At 47.5% G+C, this 12,801-nt stretch overlaps 1 protein-coding gene across 1 annotated transcript in view; it reads left to right on the top strand.

The window, feature by feature from the left end:
• The first annotated feature begins 618 nt into the window (after positions 1-618).
• Positions 619-12,801, top strand: part of LOC149470622 (uncharacterized) — a 44,104-nt gene continuing 31,921 nt past the window's right edge. The window contains exon 1 of the mRNA XM_089661611.1: positions 619-770. Coding sequence (XP_089517737.1) covers positions 674-770 — 97 coding nt within the window. The 5' untranslated portion in view covers positions 619-673. The remainder of the gene's footprint in view (positions 771-12,801) is intronic.

Genomic DNA, 12,801 nt, shown 5'->3' with positions numbered 1-12,801 from the left:
TTGTTGATGTATAGTTGACGCATTGGCGCTTTGGTGGTTCCTTTCGTGGACTGCGCTGGTCTCGCGGGCCGGGGTCTCGGGGTGAATGCTGTGGTTGTGGAGGGCCCATGACGTCGGGTAGATTGTTTTGTAAGTACAGAAGGGCTTCCTCTGGGTGTGTGAATGATTTGGGTTCCCCGGCGGGCGGAGTGAAGCGGACTGTGGCAGGGTCTGCGGGGGTGAATTTGACCGATTTTGAAATAGTGTGGCACAAATTTGTTGGAACGATTTGCGTTTGCAGAAGACTTCTTGCGAATAATCAGCTTATGACCGTCTAGCTGCAGGGAATGTGAATTGCGAAACGACTTGAGTATAACTACCCGGTCAGCATAGTTGAGATATTTGACGATTGTTGAGCGCGGCGTCCGATTATCATTTGAGGGTGCGCCTAGGCGGTCTGCCCTCTCGACCTGCAAGGTGCTGTGATTCCTAATGCTGCAGGAATGCCTTTAGAGCAGATATCAGATAATAAACCTGAATTGTAGGATCCTGGGAGGCCTATGACGCACAGGTTGTTCCTGCGTGAGCGGTTTTCTAAGTCGTCTAGCTTGTCCAATACGTTCTGTTGTACTCATTTGGATTGGGTGACTCCCGCCTGCATAGCTTGAAGCTCATCTTCTAGATCAGAGAGACGATGTTCAACTTCGGTTATACGTTTGGCGTTTTCCCCCAGGTCACTTCTGAGCTGCTCTATGCCCTGTGTTACTGCTCTGTCTACTGCCTGAGTAATGGTAGGTAGCAACAGAGAGGCGACAGCCTGTGCAATCTTTTCATATTGATCTGTGGGACTACTAGTATCAGCATGTCCTACCAGGGGAGTGTGGGGCGGCTGTGCCTCTCTCCTACCTGTTCCTGGGTCTGGCTCTGTTTCCATGCTGGCCGTCTGGTGGATTGAGCTGGTGCTGCTGCAATTTGCAATATGTGTGTTATAGCTGCTGTCAGCAGCATGGTCGGCAGCTGGAGGGGGAGATCTGTCCCTCTGAGCCCGAGCAGTGGAATCCTGGCTGGGTGTCGCTGGCCGCAGGTACCGCTCCATATGGGATCGGGTGCGGAAGGTGCGGGGGGCACTCCCGTGCCACTAAGGTAAGTCCTCCAGTGCAGGAGGCTGGCTTTGTATGCGTTATGTTCCGGAGCCGCGGGATACTGTCCCTAGCTCATGCGGCGCCGGAACCGGAAGTGTGTCTTCTTCTTGTTCTCCAGTTTCCTCTTCCTGTTCTCCAGTTTCCTCTTCCTGTTCTCCAGTTTCTGTTTCTTGTTCTCAAGTTTCTTCTTGTTCTTCAGTTTCCTCTGCCTATTCTCCAGTGTCTTCTTTTTGTTTTCCAGTTTCCTCTTCTGTTCTCCAGTGTCTTCTTCTTGTTTCCCAGTTTCTTCTTCTTGTTCTGTAGTTCCTCTTCCTATTCTCCATTTCCTCTTCCTGTTTTCCAGTGTTTTGTTCTTGTTCTCCAATTTCCTTTTCTTGTTCTCCAGTTTCCTTTTCCTTTTCTTCAGTGTCTTCATTTAGTTTTCCTGTTTCCTCCTTCATGCTTTCCAGTCTCCTCTTCTTGTTCTCCCATTTCTACTTCCTGTTTTCTGGTGTTTTCTTTTTGTTCTTTAGTTTCCTCTTCTTGTTCCTGAGATTCCTCTTCCTATTCTCCAGTGTCCACTTCTTGTTCTCCATTTCCTCTTCTTGTTCTCCATTTCCTCTTCCTGTTCTCCATTTCCTCTTCTTGTTCTCCATTTCCTCTTCCTGTTCTCCAGTGTCCTCTTCTTGTTCTCCATTTCCTCTTCCTGTTCTCCATTTCCTCTTCTTGTTCTCCATTTCCTCTTTCTGTTCTCCAGTGTCCTCTTCTTGTTCTCCATTTCCTCTTCCTGTTCTCCAGTGTCCTCTTCTTGTTCTCCATTTCCTCTTCTTGTTCTCCATTTCCTCTTCCTGTTCTCCATTTCCTCTTCTTGTTCTCCATTTCCTCTTTCTGTTCTCCAGTGTCCTCTTCTTGTTCTCCATTTCCTCTTCCTATTCTCCAGTGTCCACTTCTTGTTCTCCATTTCCTCTTCTTGTTCTCCATTTCCTCTTCCTGTTCTCCATTTCCTCTTCTTGTTCTCCATTTCCTCTTTCTGTTCTCCAGTGTCCTCTTCTTGTTCTCCATTTCCTCTTCCTGTTCTCCATTTCCTCTTCTTGTTCTCCATTTCCTCTTCCTATTCTCCAGTGTCCTCTTCTTGTTCTCCATTTCCTCTTCCTATTCTCCAGTGTCCTCTTCTTGTTCTCCATTTCCTCTTCCTGTTCTCCAGTGTCCTCTTCTTGTTCTCCATTTCCTCTTCCTATTCTCCAGTGTCCTCTTCTTGTTCTCCATTTCCTCTTCCTGTTCTCCAGTGTCCTCTTCTTGTTCTCCATTTCCTCTTCCTGTTCTCCAGTGTCCTCTTCTTGTTCTCCATTTCCTCTTCCTGTTCTCCAGTGTCCTCTTCTTGTTCTTGAGATTCCTCTTCCTTTTCTCCATTTCCTCTTCCTGTTCTCCAGTGTCCTCTTCTTGTTCTTGAGATTCCTCTTCCTTTTCTCCATTTCCTCTTCCTGTTCTCCAGTGTTCTCTTCTTGTTCTCCAGCCTCCTCCTATTCTACAGTCTTTTCTTCTTGTTCCCCAAGCGTTCTCTTCCTGTCCTCCAGTATTTTCTTCTCCTCCTCCAGTAATCTCTTCCTTTCCTCCACCTCCTCCATCCTGTCTTCTAGTTTCCTCTTCCTGATCTCAGCTGTCTTTCCCATGTCCTCCAGTTTCCTCCTGCCATTCTTCAGTTTCATGTTCCAGGCAGTGAACCTGCTGAGATGGTAAAGGGGAGCACATGCAAGGAGCGGGATTGATGAGAAACCTCTGTAATGGTGACAAAGACAACACCAATGCACTTCTAGTAGAGTGATGAAGGGTTTAAATCTCTTACAAATTACATTTCTAGGGTGCTGTACCTTCCTGCCCCAGAGGACAACCTACCCCTTTCTGATGTGCTGGTATTGGAGAGGGATGAAATGATTAAAAAATGTCCCCAATGGGGCCCCAGAAACCTGACCAAAATTAGGGTCTTCCCCAAATATGATGGAGTTTGGTTTTACCAATGCAAATATAGCCTACGGACAGTGAAAATGTGATCCACATATCTGAGGTCTTCAATTCATTTCATTGTGTGACGGATTGTGACGGATCCAAATGTTCCTCATTATGAGGCCGTGAAACATGACGATGTTCAGATTTGCATTGATCATCAGTCTCATAGTAAGCCCCTGGTACAGGCACCATGATTGTGCTCTGTGGATGTTGAAGGCTCCAGTCTGGGACCGGCCTGGGGACAGCAGAGCTGGAGCAGCTGGTATTGAATATACTCGGAATCATGATGGTTTCCATCACCTGGGTGTCAGGAATGATCCTCAATTGCTCAATAGTCATGGTGTGTGCCAAAGACTGGAGACACCAAAAACACTTGAATATCTGTGTGACGGGAGTGACTTTGGGTGGGGGGTTGTTCATTGTTCACTGCCAGGTCCCATTGTTCTATTGTGTGTCTTGCTTGGTTGAAAACTATTATGGGATGCATGTGCTTGTACTGGCTTGGTGGGGGGGGTTCCGGCAGCCCTTCCCCCTGATGGGACGGCCTGCTGATGTGTTTCCTGTTCCTGGTTGTATTTCCCGCCCTGTGTATATATCTTGTGTTTTTGTTAAAATAAAGCCGTCTACTTCCTGTCTTAAGAAAAATCTGGTGCCGTCTATTTCCTGTATGGTCAGCGGTTGTGTCCGGGGATCTGTGTTCGGACAGGGAAGCGGGAGTCTAACGGAAATACCCGAGTGTAGTCGGGGTCCGGTTCCGTTACAATCTGTCATAAGATTTTCCTCTTTATGGCTCTCACCAATTCTGTTCTGCAGTTCGTCAACCTTCTTTTTTATTTTGAGTTTGATTTGCTTTTTTTCAGGAAAAAATACATATTCGTATTCATCACTTTCTTTTTCTAAAATTTACAGCAATTTTTGGTACATGGCTTTACTTTCCACCTACTACTGCTTGAGACCCCTCAAACATTCGCACCAGTTCTTCCACCGGCTGAGGAAGACATTGTCCTCCTCCATTCTCCAGATTCTCAGTGTCCTGTGTGGGATTAGTCTTTATAATCATTCCATATATCATGACAGTATGTATTCGATTCCCTGAGAATGGGACCGTCATTGTGATTGGCTGCCATCTCCCATTCCTCGTGTCTTTCATCTGTATCATGCTTAGCGTGACCTGAGATACAAAACGCGTCTCAGTTCAGCTCATCCCCACAGATTGAGGGCCACCTCCGAACAGTCAGGACAAACATTCTACAGGTCACTGTCAAGGTCCTACCTTTCCCCTGAGGTTGTGCTGCTCCATGTGCTGGCATCCATCTTAGGTTCCTGCAAAGCATGGTGGGAGCCTTTATGCTTTCAGGCCTCTGCGGCTCCTCCCCCAGAAGGGTGTGGCTGATCACATTTAAGCCTGCTGTCTGCAGTGGCTCTTTGCATTCGTGTCCTGTATGTTCCTTTGCAGCAAGCTCTTGTTCTGTTCTCGTGGCTCTCCTGGTAACCGACTCGGCTTGGACAAGACTATTCTCTGCTTTATCCCATCACCTGACCTCCCGTTGCTGAACCCGGCCCATGACCTGAGTATTCTTGTCTACCGTCTTGTACTGTCTGCTCCGTTGTTATCGACCCGGCCTGTCTGACTACACTACACGTGTTCCCATCTAGCTCCCACCAGCTGTACGCCATTGGCGGCAGTCGTTACCGCAGCTGGGGTTACTTGACGCCGTGACCTGGTCTCAGTCTGCATCAAGTCCATCCCCACCATCAGGGGCCCTGGTGAAGAGCAGCCTGGGGCTTAGACTCCGCGCCCTGAGGGACTCTGATCTGTGGGTGGCGGCTGGCGTCAGTCGCTGCGTGATCGTACCACAGGCCTGCCTGCCCATTCCTCCGCTCCTGCCCTGACAGTCACCCCTAATGCAGTCCTATATCTGGTGCTCATCATCATGTTCCTATCACCAGGCAAACCTGCAATCATTTGGGAGATCATTCTGTGGTCACATCTCTTCCCTCTGCACCGGCAATGGCATCCTTCCTAGGAAATAGAAATTATATTATAGATTATTTTGTTTTCCAATTGTTCCATCTCAAAATTATACACGGCTCCACCAATGAGAGGAAGACTCTGAGAACCCATCAGACCTCAATGGGGAGGAATCTCCTGCTGGATCTCTATACTGACGTGGACGGGGGATGGGTGAGGAACATAAGGACGTCCCATCATTGGATGGAAATGATCGCCCTACAGAGGACTGAATTCATGTAGAACGATCCTACTTTTTTTTCCTATCCTTCTGTTCTGAGCTTCCTATATATGACAACTGAAGGATTCCCGTGGATGGAGGTGGATTGAAGGACATCCGGACTGAGCGGAGGGGGAACCATTCCTGGCATTTCACGCCCTGTATAAAGGGGAAGTACATGGGGCCCGATATTTATTGGGTCACAGCATAAGGTGAGAGTCTTGGAATGCCGGTGACGGGGTTTGCACAAACATGGCGGAATCATTCATTTTGTCATTCACGTATACGTGGCAGAAGAGATCGAGTATATGCGGCACAAGTAGAAGACGATCATTCAGGACACTCATTATAACCGAAGAACGTTTTGTTGATAATTATTACAGACACATCGAGCGTTGGGCAACGAATTGTATGATTTATAGAGACGCCTCCACGGGGATAGAAATCACTCATCATACAATACGTGAATACATGTCGCTGTGGCTGTGATTTCATCACAACAGATTCCGACCCTTTTATCCTCAAAATGAAACCAAACCGCAGGATTCCAGCATTTCTCTCACCTTGTAATCGTTGCAGAATCCTCCCGCATCCACATATCATGGTGACATCCGAGGTGACGGGATCTACCATACATGGCCTGGCTCAGAGCTCATTGGTCCAGGGATCTCAGGATTACATGTCAATAATATCCAATGTTCAGGAAAACAAAAGCTTTGCTGTAATCCTTCTGTTTGTATACACGGTATATACATGTACTGGGACCCCGGAGACTCCAAACTCCTTCGTATGGCTTCAGATGGCCTACAGGATGGGGCCCAATATCTTCCATTAAATGCCACCAAATGGTGTATTGGTCATATTATTTATATATATACAGTATATATATATATATATATATACGCCACTGATAACAGCTGCTAGATGCGGTGTCAGTGTGGAGTCATTCAGAGTACAACATCTTTCATTGTCCACTAGATGGCGCCCAATATCTTTCATTCTATCTATCCATCCATTCGGTCGTACCCAACCCTTGGTGATTTGATGGACCGTGTCTCCTAACCAGGGGCGGACTGACAACTCATGGGGCCCCCAGGCAATAGGGAATAATAGGGCCCCTGTGTCCTTGCCCAAACTCAAAAAAGCCTATGAAAAAGGTACCAGGGTCATCTCATGGGGCCCCCTACTAACCCCGGGCCCTTGGGCAGTGCCATAGTTTCCAAATGGTCAGTCCGCCCCTGTTCATGACCGACTTCTTCCATGAATTCTCTTAGCAATTATTTAACAGGGTAGGTTGCCAGGTTTTTCCCCAACCCCCACCATGCAGGAGATCCCACATGGCCAGGGATATATCTTTCATTAAATGCCACCAAATGGTGTATTGATCATATATATATATACAGAGAGCACTATATACACTATATATATATATATATATACAGAGAGCACTATATACACTATATATATATATATATATGCGGAGAGCACTATATACACTATATATATATATATATATATGCGGAGAGCACTATATACACTATATATATATATATATATACAGAGAGCACTATATACACTATATATATATATATATGCGGAGAGCACTATATACACTATATATATATATATATACAGAGAGCACTATATACACTATATATATATATATATATACAGAGAGCACTATATACACTATATATATATATATATATATACAGAGAGCACTATATACACTATATATATATATATATATATATATATATATACAGAGAGCACTATATACACTATATATATATATACAGAGAGCACTATATACACTATATATATATATACAGAGAGCACTATATACACTATATATATTGTGGCAGTACGGTATCCTGCCACGGTGGAAATCATGATGGAGACCCAGGATTCTCAACCATGCAGGTTGAGGGGCTCCAGGCAGTTCTCATAATGCAGAGGAAACGGGTTTATAAGTTTCCTCTTTGGTTTGTAAAGCCTGTTTTGGGACCTGTAGCCTGGAGATTTCTAAGAGATTTGGGAGGGATGAAATCTCCAATCCTGGGCCCATATTTTGGGAGCAGCCAGCGTGCTGATGGCACAGGTGTGTGCAGGCCTTTTTGTGGAGGCCAGGCCATGAATCTGGGCTCCACCCCGGCAGTTAGGAGGGCGCCACCCAGGCAGACGGGAGGTCTCTGCCGTGGAGTCAGGTGGGCTACACCTAGGAGAGGTGGAAGCCAGACTAGCTGTGTGCTCCTCCTCCTATAGATCAGACCTGGGATGAATTGTGGCCCCAGGGCCACATCCAGCACTTTGCCCGTCCCTTTCTGGCTCTCAATGCCTCCGCGATCAGCACACCCCTCTAAGCCAATCATTTTCCTTCCTGGGGAGTCTCGCTGGTAGACGTCGGAGGAGCTGATTGGTGCAATGGGGGGCGGGGCTCTGGTATTAGAGCGTTGTAGTGGAGCTCCAATCGCACAGCAGCTCAATTCACCGGCCGGCCGGTGCTCCTGGTGCCGGCATCTTCCGAGTGGACGTGACAGTGTGCGGCTTCACATTTGGGTGCCCACTGCGCATGCATGATAAGCCCTGAGCTTCCTGAATGGTCCCGTCGTCTTCTAGGACCTGTCATGTGTTCCACTACGGGGAGGGAGGGGGGAGGAAAACTTCCACTTCCCATTGTCTAGGTGATCACAAGTGGGAGCGGGTACCTGTCAATCTTGGTGGGTACCACCTCCATCAACCCCCCACCCCCCTCCCCAAAGGTGCCAACCCTTAATGGGGAGCGGGGGACCAATCTTTGAAGCGGAACTTCCCCGTTTGGGTGGAGCTCCACTTTAACTAGGAGATGACCCAGTGCCCTCCCACTACTATGGAGTGTAATACCTCTCATTCCCCACTAGATGGAGTGCAATACCTCTCATTCCCCACTAGATGGAGTGTAATACCTCTCATTCCCCACTAGATGGAGTGTAATACCTCTCATTCCCCACTAGATGGAGTGCAATACCTCATTGTCCCCTAGATGGAGTGTAATACCTCTCATTCCCCACTAGATGGAGTGCAATACCTCATTGTCCCCTAGATGGAGTGTAATACCTCTCATTCCCCACTAGATGGAGTGCAATACCTCTCATTGTCCACTAGATGGAGTGTAATACCTCTCATTCCCCACTAGATGGAGTGCAATACCTCTCATTGTCCACTAGATGGAGTGCAATACCTCTCATTCTCCACTAGATGGAGTGCAATACCTCTCATTGTCCCCTAGATGGAGTGTAATACCTCTCATTCCCCACTAGATGGAGTGCAATACCTCTCATTGTCCACTAGATGGAGTGCAATACCTCTCATTCTCCACTAGGTGGCGTGCAATACCTCTCATTCTCCACTAGATGGAGTGCAATACCTCTCATTGTCCCCTAGATGGAGTGCAATACCTCTCATTCTCCACTAGATGGAGTGCAATACCTCTCATTCTCCACTAGGTGGCGTGCAATACCTCTCATCGTCCTCTAGATGGAGTGCAATACCTCTCATTCTCCACTAGATGGCGTGCAATACCTCTCATTCTCCACTAGATTGCGTGCAATACCTCTCATTCTCCACTAGATGGAGTGCAATACCTCTCATTGTCCCCTAGATGGAGTGCAATACCTCTCATTGTCCACTAGATGGAGTGCAATACATCTCATTCTCCACTAGGTGGCGTGCAATACCTCTCATCGTCCTCTAGATGGAGTGCAATACCTCTCATTGTCCTCTAGATGGAGTGCAATATCTCTCATCATCCTCTAGATGGAGTGCAATACCTCTCTTCGTCCCCTAGATGGAGTGCAATACTTCTCATTGTCCCCTAGATGGAGTTCAATACCTCTCATTGTCCACTAGTTGGAGTGCAATACCTCTCATTGTCCTCTAGATGGCGTGCAATACCTCTCATTGTCCACTAGATGGCGTACAATACCTCTCATTCTCCACTAGATGGAGTGCAATACCTCTCATTCCCCACTAGATGGAGTGTAATACCTCTCATTGTCCTCTAGATGGAGTGCAATACCTCTCATTCCCCACTAGATGGAGTGTAATACCTCTCATTGTCCTCTAGATGGAGTGCAATACCTCTCATTGTCCACTAGGTGGCGTGCAATACCTCTCATTGTCCTCTAGATGGCGTGCAATACCTCTCATTGTCCTCTAGATGGCGTGCAATACCTCTCATTGTCCCCTAGATGAGGTGCAATACCTCTCATTGTCCTCTAGATGGAGTGCAATACCTCTCATTGTCCCCTAGATGGAGTGCAATACCTCTCATTGTCCTCTAGATGGCGTGCAATACCTCTCATTGTCCCCTAGATGAGGTGCAATACCTCTCATTGTCCTCTAGATGGAGTGCAATATCTCTCATTGTCCCCTAGGTGGAGTGCAATACATCTCATTCTCCACTAGTTGGCATGCAATACCTCTCATTGTCCTCTAGATGGCGTGCAATACCTCTCATTGTCCTCTAGATGGCGTGCAATACCTCTCATTGTCCACTAGATGGCGTGCAATACCTCTCAATTTCCCCTAGATGAAGTGCAATACCTCTCATTCTCCACTAGATGGAGTGCAATACCTCTCATTGTCCCCTAGATGGAGTGCAATACCTCTCACTGTCCTCTAGATGGAGTGCAATACCTCTCAATTTCCCCTAGATGAAGTGCAATACCTCTCATTCTCCACTAGATGGAGTGCAATACCTCTCATTGTCCCCTAGATGGAGTGCAATACCTCTCACTGTCCTCTAGATGGAGTGCAATACCTCTCACTGTCCTCTAGATGGAGTGCAATACCTCTCATTCTCCACTAGATGGAGTGCAATACCTCTCACTGTCCCCTAGATGGAGTGCAATACCTCTCACTGTCCCCTAGATGGAGTGCAATACCTCTCACTGTCCCCTAGATGGAGTGCAATACCTCTCACTGTCCGCTAGATGGAGTGCAATACCTCTCACTGTCCTCTAGATTGCGCGCAATACCTCTCACTGTCCGCTAGATGGAGTGCAATACCTCTCATTGTCCCCTAGATGGAGTGCAATACCTCTCATTGTCCTCTAGATGGTGTGCAATACCTCTCACTGTCCTCTAGATGGAATGCAATACTTCTCACTGTCCACTAGATGGAGTGCAATACCTCTCATTCCCCACTAGATGGAGTGCAATACCTCTCCCTGTCCTCTAGAGGGAGTGCAATACCTCTCATTCCCCACTAGATGGAGTGCAATACCTCCATTGTCCTCTAGATGGCATGCAATACCTCTCATTGTCCCCTAGATGGAGTGCAATACCTCTCATTCCCCACTAGATGGAGTGCAATACCTCTCATTGTCCTCTAGATGGAGTGCAATACCTCTCATTCCCCACTAGATGGAGTGCAATACCTCCATTGTCCTCTAGATGGCATGCAATACCTCTCATTGTCCTCTAGATGGCATGCCTTCATTGTAGATATTCAGCTTCCAGCGGCACCCCCTGCTGCACAATGAAGAGAATTTTTTATATTTTTCTATAAAAGTAAAAGAAGAAAACATCGAATTCTCAGATCTGAGTGACACCGAGACGCGGTCATTGTTCCGGAATGTGGAGAAGGCTGGGAATCAATTGGGTAGCCGGTGACACGCCTGCCAGGTGGACGACCCTCTACTGGAATGATCCTGACATTCATCACAGAGAGGCGGGGTCATCACTGAGAGGCGGGGTCATCACAGAGAGGTGGGGTCATCACAGAGAAGAGGGGTCGTCACACCTCTGCAGTCACTTACCATCCCCCGACCCCCACAACTACAAATCTGAATCCTCCATATTCCTAATATAAAGAAAGGACCAGAACCCTGCAGACTCATCACTGATAGGACAGGAAGATGTGGGGACACTGATGTAACGCCGCGCGTTATCTCTGAACGTTGCGTCACATCCTTCTTCATCAGAAACCACAATCATCAACGCCACACTATATGTCAGAGCTATATCACGTGTCATAGTGTGCGACTGTGGGGGAGGGGACATTAGGGGGTCGATTTATGCAAACATCCAGCTTGTTTATAAAAGAATATTTACACAGAGAAAAAGAAATATCTATAAAAATAAACACCAAACAATCGTACATCAACAAATGACAGGAAAGAGAACGGCTTTTTCTGAAAATAACATAAATAGAATTATATGCAAAAAAACTATTTTATTATCCGAAAACTACGAAATTATGCAACACAAACCCTCCCGTCACCTGGACCCCGCCCTTCACCTGAACCCCGCCCTCAGGCTACAAAACGATGACACATTGATCCCATCCCTAGATGGCGTGCAATACCTCTCATTCTCCACTAGATGGAGAGCAATACCTCTCACTGTCCACTAGATGGCGTGCAATACCTCTCATTGTCCACTAGATGGCGTGCAATACCTCTCATTGTCCACTAGATGGAGTGCAATATCTCTCACTGTCCACTAGATGGCGTGCAATACCTCTCATTGTCCACTAGATGGAGTGCACTATCTCTCACTGTCCACTAGATGGCGTGCAATACCTCTCACTGTCCACTAGATGGAGTGCAATATCTCTCACTGTCCACTAGATGGCGTGCAATACCTCTCATTGTCCACTAGATGGAGTGCAATACCTCACATTGTCCACTAGATGGAGTCTGAACCCCCCTCAGGCTAGTAAACGATGAAACATTGATCCTATGCATGCCGCCTTTCTCCAAAAATCTGATCTTACAAAAATGTAGGGGACCTGAAAGGACAGAAAGAGAAGCCACCCCGAGACCCAACCTCCCCCAGAATGTTGTGCACCACCACCTCGGCAGGAGGAAACCTGACACCATGCATTCCACGTGTAGTAATGGACTACTAAGCTAACTAGAAAAAGTGTCTCAAAATCAAAGTCCCGGTGAGTCTGAAAGGCTCCGTAAGACCACTCTGCGTAATTCAAGCGGGAAAGGAAAGGGATCCCCAGAGCCCCACCCACCCACTTGTAGACTTCTTTATTGAAGGGGCACTGAAGCAAGAAATGTTCCATCGTCTCCTCCACCCCACCGCACTCCACTCTTGGACAACCACAGTTCTCCACAGAGCGATGCTTCAGGTTGCCCTTCACATAGAGTCTGCCATGGAACAAGAGCCAGGCCAAATCCTGAAACTTTAGAGGGATTCTCTTCAGATTCATCAAATGCAGACCCTCCCTCATAACCGGGCCTGGGCAATCCCTCCCCCATAACCGGGCCTGGGCAATTCCTCCCCCATAACCGGGCCTGGGCAATCCCTCCCCCATAACTGGGCCTGGGCAGTCCCTCCCTCATAACCAGGCCTGGGCAATCCCTCCCCCATAACCGGGCCTGGGCAATCCCTCCCTCATATCTGGGCCTGGGCAATCCCTCCCCCATAACCGGGCCTGGGCAATCCTTCCCTCATAACCGGGCCTGGGC

This window comes from Staurois parvus, unplaced genomic scaffold, assembly GCF_062004578.1.
Source record: "Staurois parvus isolate SC_StPar_1 unplaced genomic scaffold, SC_StPar_1.0 ptg000034l, whole genome shotgun sequence".
NCBI lineage: Eukaryota > Metazoa > Chordata > Amphibia > Anura > Ranidae > Staurois > Staurois parvus.
Note: the sequence above shows the minus strand (reverse complement) of the source record. Positions and strands in the feature narration are given on the sequence as shown.